Source organism: Antechinus flavipes, chromosome 2 (genome assembly GCF_016432865.1).
Source record: "Antechinus flavipes isolate AdamAnt ecotype Samford, QLD, Australia chromosome 2, AdamAnt_v2, whole genome shotgun sequence".
NCBI lineage: Eukaryota > Metazoa > Chordata > Mammalia > Dasyuromorphia > Dasyuridae > Antechinus > Antechinus flavipes.
The window spans coordinates 146,870,586-146,887,823 of NC_067399.1; the positions used below are offsets into that span (position 1 = coordinate 146,870,586).

Genomic DNA, 17,238 nt, shown 5'->3' on the forward strand with positions numbered 1-17,238 from the left:
ATGGGATGAAAGAAAGCGCTTCCAAGATAGAAAACCAAAGAGAAGAACAGAAATCTGGAGGAGGGAAGCAGTGGCTACAGAGGTCAGCAGACCACTAGACATTTATCTGTAGATCAAATGGGACTGGAAATGATAGCAAGGTATTGTGTTGGGAGAAGGTGAGGAGGGGGGCGGGCACTCATTTTTCTTCTTTCTGTTGTTTTTTGTGGGAGTAAAGCTGCCTTTCATTTTGAGGTCAGAACTCTTGCAAAGATAGAATCAGTATGAGCCTTCTGGACTTTTCTCTTCAGGTGAAAGATGTTCCCAGAATTCTGGATTCAGATCTATAATGTCACAGACATCCCGGCTCTAAAATTTTAAGTGTCCTAAGGAGAAAAACCAAGGTAAAACACTCCCAATACACCTGGCTGCAGAAGTTACTTTCTCAGTCTTGCAGCTCTGAGGAAAAAAAGGGGAGCTATCCCCAGAGTCTCTGCTCAACACCCACAGTTAGTCTCTTTCTGCCAGGGGGAGGGGACCCAGGGCAGTCCTGAACCTTCAGGTCCTGACTTTGGGACCAGTATACTCAGCCAAGGAAAGAATTAAATGCAATTTTATGTTACTCCTCCCTGACTCTCCCTCAAGCTAAATGAGACCAAGGCAACATGGGCCAGAAGCCAAAAGTGCTGTTAGCAAGGAGGAAATCCCCGGGATATTGTGTCTTGTGACAAAAGCATCTCATTAATCATCAACCCTGTAACATGATCTCCCATCTCATAAAAAGAGTGCCTCTGCTAAGCTCTAAGGAACTTCATCCAGCTGAGCTACAGATACTAGCTTCCTCTGATCCAAGGTTCATAGAGTCCCCAAGTCACCCCTGGTGGGGTGCAGCAATGATGGGCAGTATTTTCAGTCAAAGGATTGGTAAGTAGCCATTTAAAGGTGCCTGTTCACCTATTGTACTTTGGATTAGATGGGACAAGGATGAAGGCTGGGGATTTAGAAGGATGAGACATTTAAACTAGCTCCAAATTTGAAAATCAGGATCAGAGTAAAGGTTACCACAAGAGGGATTTCAATTCATTATAAAGAGCATTGAATTTGAGAATCTAGGTTTGAATCCTGGCTTTGCTAGCAAATAACTGCATAATCTTTGATGAATCACTACTCTGAGCCTCAATTTATTTATCTGTAATGAGAATAACGATTTTTAGGTGAGGTCCAAACATGATATAATTTTAATAAAATAAATTCAGAATATTAAAGAACTTTACAAACTATGAATGGCTAAATGCATAATTGTATGGGACTGTTTCTATTATACCACTTAGAGATGACCTACAGTGAAAGTAAATTTTCCATCAGAAGCTGGATTGCCATCATCTCTCAGGGATTCTGTAGAGGTAACTCCCAAATCTAAGAAAACAAAACAAAACAAACATAAAAAGAAAAACCAGTATGTTATGATTGGAAAGGCCAATTTGCTCTAGACAAGCTCAGCTGAAGATGACAGGTAGAAACACAAGCAACAGATGCTATTAGTTTTTTGGGGCAAGAGATAAAGGTTATTCTTTTTCACCATTATATTCAAAGGCCAAGAAAGAGTCTCCTCTAATTATAGCTACCTAAGTAAATTGGTAATTTTGTGGTTTTTATCGCATTGATATGATGATGTCCTTAAATTTCCAATCAAGCACTGGATTCCAGTACGATTGGATTCATCCACATCCCTCTTCATTGTTGCCATTGCCTAGTAATGGAGTAAATGCTTTGTTTGGCTTTCCTTCAGAAGGTTGCTATGTTGCCTTGAAAACAATCTTATTTCTAGGAGAGAAAAAGAACAGTAGACACAGACCAGTAGGAAAAGCTACTAATTATATATCATTTCACTACTTGGGTTACCTCTATGGGTCAAAGTGGAGTGGGAAAAGACTGGCATGGACTAGTAGCTTTTATTTTCTGCAGGCTGTTCAATATCATGCGTATATGTGTTAAGGGGAATTCCTTGATTTATGGTTCACCAATTGGAACGGCCTTCCATTGTGCATTGAATGTTTGATTAAAGTGATATTTAATATTTGTTTAAAGTGATATCAGAATCTCAAGATTTGGGATTATCTGGTAAGGATGGGGGAGGGATACAGTGGTGACAGTGATAATGGTAGCCTAGTGAATAGTGTTCTGGGTAACCTGGCTCAAAAGCTCGTTTCTGATACTTACTAGCTGGGTGACTGTGGACCAGTCTTTCTGGGTCTTGGTTAACTCATCCATAATATAAAATATTTGATCCAGAAAACCCTTAAGCTCCCTTTTACCTGTAGTTTTATGATCTTATAATGTATGAGGGCAGCTAGATGGAACCACAGTGCAGAGTGCTACATCTGGTATTAGGAATATTCTTCTTTCTGAGTTCAATCTAGCCTCAGACATTTACGAGCTGGACAAGTCATTTAACCGTGAAAACCTCAGTTTCCTCATCATAAAATGAGTTGGAGAAGAAATTGATAAACACTTCCAATAACTTTGTTAAGAAACCCCAAATGGGGTCACAAAGGATTGACCAACTGAACAAGAGCAACAAAGATAGGAGCTCGGTAGGAGGTTGAGTGATAAAATTGGGGATTATGAGTGAAGATCATATATAGATTTCTTAGAGATTCAAGGAAAGGATAAAATAAAAGATGAAGAATTTTACTCTGATGCCTTTGTGAATCTCAATTCCAGCTGCCTTCATTAATCAAAGCTTCTCAACATCTCCTGGAAAGACCAAATTCCAATGTCACTGAAGGTGCAGATTTTAGCGAGAATCCTAGAACACCTTGTAAAGCCTGAGTCAGGGAAGTGGTGAGACTTGTGAATTCAGTCTTTCCCATTTTTTCTTTGAAGGTCAGATATACCATCACTAGCTTGACTCCCCACCAGCAATTTCTTCTGGGAAATCTCCCAGTTTACCTCTAGGGGGACCTTAAAAAATAGAGTCTTGTTCTTGTGCCCAATGAAGTCATACTTTTGTCTTGCCACTGGACTTTTATGATTCTGAAAGAGAGGGTGAGGCTGATGACTTTGGGCAACTCGATCTCATTCAAATCCAATTCATGACCAAATCCATTGGTCCTCTTCCAAAATGAAGGATAAACAATAGCAAAGAGAGGGAGAGAGGGAGAAAGACAGAGAGACAGATAGACAGACAGAAATAATGGATAGATAGATAGATAGATAGACAGACAGATGATAGATACAAAATTACCCTGAAGTTATGAACCTGGTTTACTGGATGGATGGTAGAGAGACAGGAAAATTTAATGGAGGTAGGGATGTGCTGGAGCCAATTCAAATAAGCTCACAAGAACCAATTGTTAAGTTTTAAGCATGACCATTTCTACCTCAGTAATCAACAAAGATACAAATCATGATTGTGTAAACTTAAGAAAGTGATAGAGAAGGGCCTGCTGTGTTGTACTGTATATTTCTCTTGGGAACAGGTTGAGTTAGATAGCTACCAAGGCTCCTTCTGACTGAATTTTTATTCTCTCTGCCCCCTAGACTATAGTCACTGATTGAATGCTTCAAGTGACAAGAAATTCCTCCCTTTCTGGTACAGTTCATAATCTTGTTAAATATCTATCAAGAAAGTTCTTTCTTTCTATTACCCTTAAACAAGTTCTGCTTTCTGGAGTAATTTTCTTCCTTTTTGAAAACTTACTAAATATCTTTAGCTTTCTCTCGGACTGAATATTTCTCTATTCTTCTAATTTTTGAAATAAATAATTTTTAGAGACAGCTAGATGGCACAGTGGATAGAGCACTGGCCGTGAAGTCAGGAGGACCAGAGTTCAAATCCGGCCTCAGACACTTGATACTTCCTAGCTGTGTGACCCTGGGCAAGTTACTTAATCCCAATTGCCTCAGGGAAAAAAAGAAATAAATAATTTTGAAAAAGAAAATAACAGAGAAAATATTAATAATGTACATTAACTTAAAAGCAGGTTATGAGTACTTTTTTTAAACTTGGATAAATGTTTCTTAAACATTTACCAGCATACCTCTAGTGGAAGGGCAGGTTTGTAAGGGTTTGGTTTTTTTTTTTTTTTTTTTTTTTTTTTGATATGCTAAATTTAAGATTCTTTGGGGACATCCAGGTGGAGATTTTTAGCAGTCAATTGCTGATACAGGACTAAAATTCAGGAGAGATATCATTGTTATTTAATTGAGTACGACTCTTCATGGCCCCAGTGGGGTTTTCTTGGCAAAGATAACAGAGTGGTTTGCCATTTCCTTCTCTAACTCATTCATTTAGATGAGGAAACTGAGGCTAAATGGAGTTAAATGAAGGCAAATGGAGTTAAATGACTTGACCAGAGTCACACAGCTGGTCACATCAGAACTCACAAAAATGAATCTTCCTGATCCCAGGCCTGGCAACTCTATCCACTGCAACAGCTAGCTGCCCTCTTACAAACAAATAGGAGAAGCAAAGGAACTTGTGTCCTAACATAGGAGCATCACAAATAAAAGGGAGCTGAAAAGGAGTGGAGTGGGGACAGGTGTGAAGAAAAGGACTTATAAAGTCTGGAGTGCATAGAGCAGAATGAAGCTTTGTCTGGTCCGGGCTCTTTCCTTCAAATAGGGGTTCTGAGAGGAGTCTATCCATCAGAGAAAGGATCTGGGAACAGAGTAGACTTCCAGTCTGAGAAGGGAAAGAGGAGTGAAGTTGCAGAGTGAGAACTTTTCTGTGCTGCATTGGCTTCCCACTCTCTAGTTTGCCTTCTTTCTCCAGCTGAAGGTCTTGAATTAGTTCTCTTCCTCACTTACTTAGTCATCTCAGCAGCAGAATTGTAGCTTGGATCTCTGACCAAGTGAGAGTTGGTAAATATCCAACAAATATCCTGACCCCTAAGGTCTAGCTTTCTGACCCAGCCTCCTCCCCACCATGTGATGCCTTCTTGATCACTAGTTGGGGTCAGTGAGTTTGGCTATCTCTCCTATCAATTTAGTCCAAGTTTCAGTCGTCAACCTCAGTGAGTCAGCATCCTGGTATGAATTCTCCTCTTCTGGCAAAGCTTTTATCCTCAGGCTGGGGGAGAAGACAGAATTCCCCCTCACCTGATCCCCTTCCCTAGGGAGCATTGCTTAGTTATAAGGCTTGGCGAGGGCAGGGGGTTGTCATACCTACTCCATTAAACTTTGCCAGGACAAATATCCAGAAATCTCCACTGTGGAAGCCTAATTGCCACCCTTTTCCTCCAGGATTTGAGATCCTTGAACTTAAATCTCTTCAAAATGAAGGGAAAAAATTGAGGGAAGGGAAGCTAGATGGCTCAGTGGATAGAGCATTAGCTCCAGAGGCAGGAGAATCTGTTTAAATTCATCTTCAGACACTAGTTATGTCATTCTGGATTAGTGACTTAACCTCACTTACCTTCAAAAAAACAAAATGAACAAAGAAATGGTCAACTTAATAGCTGTAGCTTGTGTATTCCCACAATACACAATGTGGGAAATCCTTTCTAACAGATTGGAATTAATTGTGTTCATCTTCTCACCACCATTATTCCCTAGATATTCCTTGAAGGCTGAAACTATGTCTCATTGACCTTCCCTCCTTTTTCCAGTGCCTCCACAGTGCTCTGCCCATAAAGGGTACTTAATAAGTATTTGTTGAGTTGAATTAGCTGTCAGGTCATAGGACCTGGATGGTTCTGCTACTTTCTAAGACCTTCCACAAATCATTTCCACTCTTCAATTTTCAGTTCCCTTATCTTTAAAAGAAAAGATTGGGCTGTTTCATTTCTAAATTCCCAGGTAATTCATAATAACACCTTAAGAGTTTTGCCTAATGGTTAGTGTACTAAACTTGGAATCAGGAGATTAGAATTCAAAGCCTGCTCCAAATACTTATTGTGATCCTGTGGCCAAATCCCTTATTTTCTCAATACTTCAGTTTCCTCATCTGAAAAGTCAGAGAGAAAGAATTATATTTGTACTGCCTGTCTCTAAGGTTGCCTTGAAGAAGATATTTGCTCTATAGAAGTGTGTGTGAGTAATAATATAAATGATACTAAACATAATTGTTTACAAATTCAGAGTACATCACAACTTTCAAAACACTTCCTTGCATATTAGTTTACAACATCCCTATGAGATATATAAAACAGATATGTAGTTTTCCCCATTTTATGGTTGAGGAAATTACGATCCAGAGAAATTGTGATTTATGTCCAGACAAACCAGCTAATAAGTAGGAGGACTGGGACTAGAACTCAGGCATTCTGTTTTTACCATTCCACCAATATATTTTCATTGTACTATATTACTTCTAAAAGTAGGACTCAAGATTTAGAGGGAATGAAAAGGGGAGAGTGAGAGAATGGATGGGAATAATTTTGCACCCTCAGGGTGTAGGTGAGTCCCGCAGATGTCAGTTTTCTTGGCTGAAAGAAGGGAAGAATTGCAGCCATATATGTGGGCATCAGTCCATGATCACATGGGAGGCAAAGTCCTGTCCAAGTTTACTCACTCAATTCCATAGTAAAGACAGAGCTTTCAGTTTCGATGGCAAATGTTAAAATAAATTTCCTCTTTCCCCTTAATCCCTTTCCTTTGACGGTATCCATCTCTGTTCTTGAGGCACTCTGACTACAGATGGTCTTGACAGATAACTGCCTGGGAAATAGTTTTCTTGTGGTAAAGTTGGGGAAGGGAAAGAGACCTTGGCTCTGGACTTTAACAGATGCAGACCTTAAATAAAGCACTGGATAACAATAAAGCCAAAAGGGCTTCCTTTGAGGTACTACTTAGAAAGGATACCACAAGATAGGACTTTCCGGCTTCTCACATGACTCCCTCTGGGAACTGACTCATGGTTCCATAATCCTTTGTAACCTCAACCCAAGCCCGAAGCATATCCATGCCTCAGATTCTGCCAGACTGGGCAGATCCCTGCTTGGAGTACCCTTACCCATCTGGGTCCCACTTCCCGATGCTACACTCTCCATCATCCTCTCTTCCCCTGTTTGGAGTCCTGGAATTGAAAAAGATCAGTTGATTAGAAATGATTGGGTACAGGTCCTGTAGGATCTGATCTGTGTGAGGACTTTCTTCTCTTGCTGTCCTGGAGGGTGTCATTATTGATATGCACTCAAGTGCATTTTCAGAAATTGAGGAAAAATGTTAGGAAGTGGGGAGCGAGATCATTTAGAATTGTTTGGGCCTGAACATTCATTTTGCAAAGAGAATTACAGAAACATCGAATGCTGGAGCTGGTAGAGATAGATGTTAGGGCAGCACAGTATTAGAGAGCATAAAAATTTCATATATGTCCAGGAGAAGAAAATGAGGGGAACAGGAATTTGGATGCTACCCAAGGAGTGGAAAAGAGGAGATATAAATAAATAAATGGGGAAAAAATGTTAATTAAGATCCTCTATGCCCTAAGCAATGTGTTTAGTATAGGCAAATAGATATAAAAAATCAAAAAAAGTCTTGCCTTCTAGGAGTTTATCTTCCCAAAAGGGTAGATAGCACATACAGGGAATGATATCTAGAAAAGAGTGTTTTGATTTGATAAATCACAGGAGTGATATACTATACTAGTATACTAGAGCCACAAAAAAGTTAATTAATTGACTCCATCCAGTAAGTAACAATTGCAGTTATCGATTTGATTGTGGTTGCAGAGTTAGAAATCTTCAGGATGGGGCTGATGGGAGGGGAAAGAAACATAAGATGGTGGGTAGTAAGGAGATAGATGGGGGGTGGGGGAATGTGAAACATTATTGAGGCCTTTAAGAGTCAGCAGAACAGCAATAATAAAATTATGTGATGATAAATTCTGATTTTCGTGGCTCTTTTCAACAATGAGGTGATTCAGGTCAGTTGCAATAGACCTGTGATGGAATGAGCCATCTGCCTCCAGAAAGAAGACTGGGGATTGGATGTGGATTGCAATATAGTATTTATACTTTTTGTTGTTGTTTGCTCACTTTTTTCTTTCTCATTTTTTTAATCTAATTTTTCTTTGCAGCATAATGTGGAAATATGTATAGAAGAATTGCACATGTTTAGCATATATTGGATTACTTGGCATCTAGGGGAGGGGTGAAGGGAAGGGAAAGAGAAAAAAATTGGAACACAAGGTTTTGCAAGGGTAAGTGTTGAAAACTATCTTTGCATATTTTTTGAAAATAAAAAGATTTTATTAAAAATAAATTCAAAAAGAAAATTCAAAAAATTATTATGATGATTCCCATGGGAAAAAAAAAGAGTCAGTAAACCAGGTAATCCTTTTACCTATCTAGATTTCACCAGATGGCAAGTTCTAAAGCTAAGAAATTTTTTGGAGTTGAATTTTGATAATTCAATTTTGTAGAATTTTGACTTCTAGGCAGCTATGGAGATAGCAACCTAGCTTTTCTCTCTCCCTTTATCCCAAGAACAAATCCATCATCATTCCCATGTTTCCTTCCTCCTTTTTTGGAAAAATAAGCCTTACTGACTCTCACTCCTGTCATCCCCCTGCAAGCAAAAAAAGAAGTAACATTCATAGATCTCTCCCCAAAACTTATGGCTTGGGCTAGATGAGCTCCAAGGTCCCTTCTAACTCTGAGATTCCATATCCTAAATCCTAAGAGCAACTAATTGAACATGTTTTAATTGATTATATTATTCTCACCTCTTGAATTATAAAGAAGACACATTTTGTGCTGTTGGATTATTATTGGCCCTAGAAGTGGTTTCCCCAGCACCAAAATTATTAGTTACACCTCTGATTTAGAAATCATCTAGTCTAAATGCCTCATTGTGCAGAGAGAACACCCAAGCCCAGGGAGGTGGAACTGGGCCAAGGTCACCCAGCTACTTGATTGGTAGCTCAGCAAGGATAAGAAGATAGGCTTTCCAATTCTCAGCCCTTTGGTCTTTCAACTGCACTGTCTTTACAGGAAATGGTTCTGATTCTACAAAGCATATCTCATTCCCTATTCCACTACTCCCACTCATTCATTTACCAGAAATTTATTGAGCAACATGCCAGATGAGGATGAGATCTTACAAAACCCTGGAGCTTACGGATAGAAAGTCCTTGGTGAAAGTAGAGTCTAGACAGTCATTCTTCAATAAAGACTTGATTTTTACATTTGGAAGATGATAAAAACTATCATGGGCCCTTTAAAAATTCTGGGGAAACTGACTCTCTGTGGGAGTAAAGGCTTTGCTTCTTATTTTTTGATTCTGACATTGGTCGTGTGAATTTTTTTTCAGAATACCCTGAGCAGAAGAGATCCCACAAGCCCCTCTGTTTCCATTCCAAGGCCAAGGGCAACCATATCCTACTGAATGACTGCTACTCCAGGGCAGAAAGGATCTCTACCTTTCACGGCGGCATTGTCTTTACCAATCGTCCAGTCCAGCCTTATGAAATAGTAACCCTCAGGATCCTGAAAAAGGAGGATAGATGGAATGGCGGACTCCGAGTGGGGTTCAGCTGCCTGAACCCCTCAAATATCAACCCTTGTATGCTGCCCCCTTTCATCTGCCCTGATCTAATAGTCCAATCTCCCACCTGGGCAGTTGTCCTGCCTGATCAGCTCATTAAGATTGGAGACGTCATCCACTTTTGGGTGAACAACTCAGGAAAAGTCTTCTTGAGGACCAATGAAGTCAAAAAGTTTCTGTTATTTGATGGAGTGACTGTGAACTCTCCTCTTTGGGCTGTAATGGATGTCTATGGAACTACAAAAGCCATTGAGCTGCTCAGTGAGTGAATTCATTCTTGAATAGTGGTGAGGATGGAGTACAAAGGGAAGGGAGTGTGTTCTTGTTGGATTGGGTGCAAATCCCCATTAGCTCACTAACCCAGGACAGTGACAAATGGCACAGAAGATAGATGCTGGACTTAAAAATACCGAGTTCAAATCCTGCCTCAGACATTAGCAAACTGCATAGGATAAATAGGAAATAATTAACAGGGAAAGGCATTGGAGTTAAGAGAAGTTGGGGGAAGCTTTCCATAGGAGTTGGGATTTTAGTTGGGACTGAAAGGAAATCAGGTAGCAGGGAAGGGAGAGCATTCCAGACCAGGAGAAGCTATATCAGATAATATAACATCTTTAAAGCACAATGCAAATCTTAAGTTACCTAGTAAATGGTAGTAATTATTGTTACAATTCTGTCCTTTCACTGTCCCCAGCTAGCGGGAATAAGGCTCTGTGAAGGTTCTGAGCAAAGCCCAGAAAAGACTGAGCTCTAATAATATCCCTTCTGGTTCCTTTTCTAGTTCAATGATCTATTGGGTGGAGGATTTCTCTGTCTCTGAGGCCTTTCTAAGTGAGAGGAAGAATTCTTAAGATTGAATGCAAGGCTTGTATATCTATGTACCTATATCAGATATATAGTATATATCAGATATATGCTATAATTTATATCAGATTACTTTCATCTCAAGAAAGCAGGAGGTGGGGAATGTAGAACTCAATTTTTTAAAAAATGTTTAAAATTGTTTTAACATGTAATTGGGGTAAAGGGGATAAAATATAATTTAAAATAATTTTTAAAAATTATTGAATGTAGGGATTAAGGAAGGGGCAAACTAGGACAACATGAAATCTGGAGATTTATGCTGTTTCCTATGTATTGGAGCTTCTGTGGCTTGGGGCTATGAGCCAAATATCTGATCCCTTATAAAAGGATTGGATGAGACTCCTATCTTCCCTCCCACCCACCCCAGGGCAGAAGGTGGGAAGAGATTGCAAAACTGGATGATTGTTTTATTTGTCTTTAGCTGTCACCTCCTAATCTTGTTTTTTGTTTGTTTGTTTTTTTTCTTTAGCTCCTGTTAAGAAACCTTTCAGTCCCAGACTTCTGACACTGGTGTTCAGAAAGAAATCTTATGGTAAATATTTTTCCACAATTAAGGGCATTTCTCACTCCTATTTTGTGGATGGAATAGATGGGAACAGGCCATAAACAAAAATGGAGGAGAGCAGAGACAGAGGATTTGCATCCATGAGTAAGGGGTGATGGGCTAAAGGCTTAGGAGTTGAAACTCTGAGGGGGTCTATCCCCAGATTGCTCCTGGTATGATTTTGAGAAGGTCATTTACCCCTTGTTCTTATAAAAATATCCTTATCACAAAGATCAGCAAGTACCCACTAGTACCCTGGTCAACATATATTTGGATGTAATGGGGAAAGAGGGTACAGAAGCACTGAACCCTAAATATATTGGGGGACTCTCCCCATATGGGCCACCAAATATTTGGATACTGTAGTTGAACCTCCAAATATATTGGGGGTTGGGGCCAATGTCACAAGATTGTCACAATGTCATAAGACTTGGACTATCTCCAAATCAAGAGGTAAAGATTTTATTATTACTCCATTAACTAGCAGGCTAAATTCCAAAAAGAGTTAATCAATTTAACAAGGAGGAAAAAGTGGGTTAAGTTCCCTAGCAGAGCTTTCCATTAGCAAGGGGGAAGATGATATTAAGGCAGGTTAAATTTCTAATGAACTAATCATGTGACATTTAGCAAATGGGCTAGTTCTTAAAAAGAGTTGGGGGGAGGGGGGGAAATCCCATTGACTGGCGTGCTAAATTCTCAAAAAGGATCTAGCTATTATTGTTGAGGTATGAAAAATGTACCTTAACAACGATGTCAAGATCTGCAGGGGAGGTTTTTTGGCAAAAAAAAAAAAAAAAAAAAAAAAATTGGGTTTATTACACTGAGAAGCCCCTCAGTGGGCCAGTTCCTGATAGGAATTAACAAAGATTTGGGTACACAGACTTGATTATAGTTAGGTTTCTGTGGCCCAGGGCTAGGGAGTGATCTCTAGATGAATTGAGGGACTAATCAATAATAGGTGGTAATTATGCCGCAGGCCAAGATCTCCAAATGTATTGTGGTTGGGGATTATTGTGGGAGTTTCCCCTGGGAATCAAGTAGGAGGGTGGGGATGCTCCCAAAGGTCGGGAGGGATTTAGGGTTTTTCCAGCCCAGGTCACCCCCCCACCAAAGAAAAAAAAAAAAAAAGATCAGGGGGACCTAGTTCCCCTTGCAGCATCACTATGATGCTTAGTAAGCAAGCTAACCCTAAAGGGAGTTAGAGAAGAAGTGGGATCTCAGCAAGTTCTTTTGTAGGAGAAAAATAACTTCAGTTGTCATGATTTGATCTTCTGACTGAATATAGCAACTGTAGGGTCATGATAATTTTTGTCAATTATCATTGAACAAGGATCAACTATAATAAAAACCCACTTAAAAATAATAAAAGGGCCATTTAAGAACAAAATAATCCTGTCATTGCTCCTGCTTGCTTGCCTGAGGGAGTAGCTTGACTTCCATATTGGTTTTTTGTTTTTGTTTTTATAATAGCTTTTTATTTTTCAAAATATATGCAAAGATAGTTTTCAACAGTCACCCTTGCAAAACCTTGTGTTCCAAATTTTTCTCCTCTCTCCCTACTTCTCCCCTTCCCTAGAAAGCAAGTAATAATCCAATATAGATTAAACGTGCAATTCTTCTAAACATATTTTCACATTTATCATGTTTTGCTTTCCACTTTGTTGACAGTAATTCAAGCCTTCTCCTATTAATATCCCTTCTTTACATCCACCCTACCAAAGACCAAGGACCAAGGACCCCATCAGATAGACATTGTGTAGGTCTAGTTTATTCATCAATATTGTATATTCGGGACTGCTGGGATAATGATACTGGACCACCTTTAGGAAATTTCAAGGCTTTTCCTAATCCCAGGCTTTTCAATACAATCAGTAGTGAGATCTAAAACACCAGGACCAGCTGTCAGCAGCAGAGAGCTTGGTGGGGGAAAGCAGGTAACATTTTACCAAAGAAAAAACATAAAGAACAGGAGTGAAGGACATCAGAAATTAATATGACAGGGAGAGAAAATGAGATGATTCTGTGGAAAGAGCAAGAAATGCTAGGCAGATTATCAGAATGTAATGCCAGAGAAACTGAGGCAAGATAAAAACTAGAGAGTTTTAAACTGGGAGTGAAGGGGCTAGTCACTAGAGACAGAAATTCTGGAACTTAGAGACAGAGGATGCCAATTAGCCATCTGAGATAAAACATCTGGAGTTTTATTTTTTGGAATGTCAGATCTCCATAACCCTAATTATCTTCACCCTAATGAACAGGAAGGGGGTGGGAGTTACAACCAGGGGGATTGAGGCAGAACAATTTAGGGAAACTGAGGCAGAAAAATTTAGGGAAATTGAGGCAGAACAAGATGACTCCACTGGTAATCACCCTATCTACTAGTTGTAGTGCAAGCCTGGAAGTCTCTCCTTCTTTGTTTCCTTTCATTTCCTCCAGCTTCCTTCAAGTTGCAGCTTAAAAGAACTTTCCTAGTCCCCTTGAATACTGGCAACTTTATTCTGAGATTATTTTTCATCAGCACTTTCTCTCTCTTTCTCTCTCTCTCTCCCTCTCCCTCTCTCCTTCTCTGTATATCTCTCTCTCTCTCTCTCTCTCTCTCTCTCTCTCTCTCTCTCTCTCTCTCTCTCTCCTTCTCTATCCCTATGTCTGTCTTTCTATCTCTCTTTGTTTCTCTTTCTCTCCCTCTGTCTCTCTATAGACACAAGAAGATAGAGAGATACATACACACACAGACAAGAAAATAGATAGAAAGATAGACATATAGACATACAGAAAGAGAGAGACAGACAGACAGGAAGATAGATAAATGATGGATAGATAGACAGATACACAGATAGATGGATAGTCAGAGGAACTAAGGTTCATCTGCAGATTATGGGCTTGGTCTGAAGGATCATGTATCTTCAGATGGCCAGTTGCTGATCTCTCAGGAGTTGAGGATAAAGGTATTCCTAAGGGTAATGATCTGCTAGATGGATAGAGACAGCTTGTATGTGTGCTGTTTGTTTATAGTGTCCCCCATTAGGACTGAAGCTCCTTGCAGGCAGGGACTGGTTTTGCCTTTCTTTGTACCCCCAGAGCTTAGCACGGTGGCTGGCACACAGTAAGCCCCTGATGAATGCTTGTTGACTGGCTGGCACAAAGCAATGACTCGGCCCTTCTCTCTGGCCTCCCTTTTGCTTTCCAGTCCCCTGGGACTCCTAGCATGAGCGCGGTAGCCCCGTAACTAGGGAAGAATAACAGAAGCCAATGTGTAGGAGAGTAAAAGGGAGATTGAGCAGCATCCTCTCAGAGGTTCCTCCCAGGCAGGACGGGGAGACCTCTGAGGGAGGAGGCTCCTGTTCCCCCAGGCTGCCTTCCTTCAGCCAAGCTTTCTTGTCCTTCCAGAGCTCTGTTTCTGCCTCCCAGCTGGAGACGAAGACGAGTGTTCTGTCTGTCTGTACCATGGCAAGAACACCCGGCTCCTTCCTTGTGGCCATGCCATCCTCTGCTATTGCTGTGCCAACAGGATCTTCAGAGACACGGCCAGGTGCCCCGTGTGCCGCCGTGGGATCGAGCTGTTCTACCTGCAGAACAGACCCACTGCAGCGGAGGCTCCGCATTTCTCCCAGGGCTCCGCTGTCCTGGGGAGCACCCCGATCAGCTAACCTCGGACTTTTGCTCGCATCGCCCTCCCCAGTGCATGCTGGATAAAGAGACTGCGGGTGATTTCTTTGACGTTACCCACCCTGGCTCCTCCTCTTTCACACCTTGGATAACAAAGACTAAGCGTCAGAAGCTTGAACTGAAATCCTGGCTCTGTCACTTAACTCAGTGTGTGATGCTGGGCAAGTCACTCGCTGTCTCCAAGCCTCAGTTTTCTCATCTGTAAAATGGAGATGCTATCTACCTCACACATTTGTCCTACGGAATGCATAAAATAATGTACATAAAATATTTTGTAACCATAAAGAACTATATATTTAGAAACTTTTGTAACTGTTATATTTTATTTAGAAACATATAAGAGTGATAGGAGGTGAATCTATTGGTTGAGGGACAATAAAGCGGGAAGACACAGAGGTAAATGACAGAAGCATCAATCCTCTTGTATTCCTCTCTCCTCTACTCTTTGCACCCACTTCCCCCTCCCCACACACATAAAGAGTAGTTAAGTAAGAAGCTGGGATATGAGCTGGAGATTTTAAAATCTCTAAGATGGAAGGGACCTTGAGGCATTTAGTTCAACCCCCTACCTGAATGTGTTAGAGAACCACTTCCCATCAAGTTGTCATAGCCCCCATTTAGAGATTTCCAGTGCTAGGGCACTTAACATAGTTCCCTAGCAGCCCGTTCCCTCTCACAGCTCTTAATTATTAGGAGAAGCAGGGTTCCTCCTCCCTGAGAATTTATTTGAGGAGAGTCTTCTTCCTAGTCAAAAAATAGAGCAGCCCCTCCACACAGTTGAATTTGGTGGGTACTTGGGGGTATCCTTTGGAGAATCTGTCTTCCTTGAGCAGTTATAATCTCAAAGTATCAGTCACCAATTACCCTGGGAGATAGGAAACCTAGACTCTCTGAAACGTTTATAAACTTGAACAGGACATTCAATTGGTTGCTTGACACCATTATATACAGGAAATAAGAACCTTACTGATCAACTGTCTAATTTTATAGGCCCTTGGATGAAAGTTGGGGAATCCAAAAATTAGAATTTTCCCAATCTTTTTATTTCACAGAAGAAGAAATTGAGGTTCAGACATGTGACTTACCCATTTCTATGTCTGACACTTTCTAGATAAAGAAGTTATTCATGATTGCTGAGACTCAGTTTCCTCACATAAAAAAATGGTGAATAAGAATATTAATCCCTATGGTACCAGCTCCCAATATTGTTCTGAGATTCAAATAAGATCCTGTCAGTAAATGGTTTTGTAAACCTTAAAGTGCCAACTATATTTATTGTTCTACTCATTTGTGATAGAGTTGAAACAAATCCAAATTCAAGCCAAATATTGTTTCAGTATCCTGGAGATAACTTAATCTCAGTCCTAGTCAATGGTATGCTGGTAAATGTTTAACAACTGGATGGGTAGAAAAAAACTGTAGGAAACAGATTTAATCTTTATTATTAATATTTTTCTATCATTTTCTTAAGTGTAGACAATAAAACAATTAATCAAGTCCTGATTTGTAGCCTCAGGGTAAATGCTCACACTGAAAATTTAATATTCAGCTCTCCGGAGCAAAATTAAGCATACCAGCATTCTGGGGAAATTAGCTCCTTGATACTCTGGACTTGTTCCCAGGTTCTGAATCAATATTCTGCTTCTCTTCCAATTCTCAAGCTATCCCATACTACCCCTCACCAGTTCTGGGCTTAGACTCCCTCCTCTAAGAAAATGTTTTCAAATGAGCAATTAAGGGATCAAAGAAAACCATGATTGTTATATGTTAAATCCTAACCTAGGGAATAGCTCTCACCCCTCAGCCAGTATTATTGGGGCACAGCCTTGGCAGCCTTATCTCTTTTCTAGAAAGAATTATTGTGGGCAAGACCTCTGCCAGAGTGAGGTGAATCCAGAGTAGGGAAGTAAGAATGGGGAGAAAAACAGCTACTATTGTTTGCTCCTCTTTTCCAGCAAGTCCATAAGAAGTGGGGAAAGGTCAAAGGATTGAGGAAAGGAGGCAGATTGGGAGAGACAATCCCTCTGGAAAGGTGACAGTCTTCTTCAGCATTCCTCTCCACTGATGATTGAATTGGTCCAGAAGTCATTGGTAGGACACTGCCTATCAATCTGAAATTCCTGAAAACCTTGGAACCACCCTGGGAATTCTAGGGAAACAAAGGGAAGGGGATAGGATACCCCTGAAAATTACAATCTGATTCAGGGGGTCATTAACATGGAAAACCACATTCACCATCCATTGCCTTCTCATTATTGTATCTGTGTAAATAATGTTCATTGTTACATGACAGCTTGGCAATAGATATTTTTCTAAACTATAATGGGTTTGGGGGGTACTTTAGCTAGCACTTCTTTCTTCTCTAGCCTTCTGCTATTTCCCTTGCTTGACATTGGGTTTGCAGTTTGACACAGATTTTCCACACCCAAATATACTTTATTCTGATGAATGTGATGAGGAAAATAATTTCAAAAAGGCAATAAAACAGAGGCTAAACAGCTGCTTACTCCATCTCTACCTTCAGTCACAGCACTCAGAGACTTAGGAGAAGGGAGCTACCACCAGACTGGCTTTCTGAAGGCTCCTCCCAAAGATCATCTCTTGTTCTTTAAAGCATCAATGCCATGCTCTCTGGGAACCTGAACTCTGGAACAATGGAGTGCCAAGAAGCCCTGGTGCACCACTGCTAAGTC

The 17,238-nt window shown here is 40.3% G+C and overlaps 1 protein-coding gene across 1 annotated transcript; it reads left to right on the forward strand.

The window, feature by feature from the left end:
* Positions 1-779: 779 nt before the first annotated feature.
* On the forward strand, positions 780-14,954 carry NEURL3 (neuralized E3 ubiquitin protein ligase 3). The gene is made up of 4 exons (XM_051975754.1): positions 780-903; positions 9,238-9,732; positions 10,805-10,867; positions 14,267-14,954. Exons 1-4 carry the CDS (start codon positions 873-875, stop codon positions 14,524-14,526), a joined length of 849 nt encoding a protein of 282 aa, XP_051831714.1. The 5' UTR covers positions 780-872; the 3' UTR covers positions 14,527-14,954.
* Positions 14,955-17,238: the final 2,284 nt, after the last annotated feature.

Bases quoted from the DNA above. Each gene is read 5' to 3' on its own strand.
- NEURL3 (XM_051975754.1), top strand. From the start codon at position 873: ATGATGGGCAGTATTTTCAGTCAAAGGATTG. The intron at 9,733-10,804 runs GTGAGTGAATTC...TTTTTTCTTTAG, and splicing joins AAAAGCCATTGAGCTGCTCA to CTCCTGTTAAGAAACCTTTC. The intron at 10,868-14,266 runs GTAAATATTTTT...TTGTCCTTCCAG, and splicing joins GTTCAGAAAGAAATCTTATG to AGCTCTGTTTCTGCCTCCCA.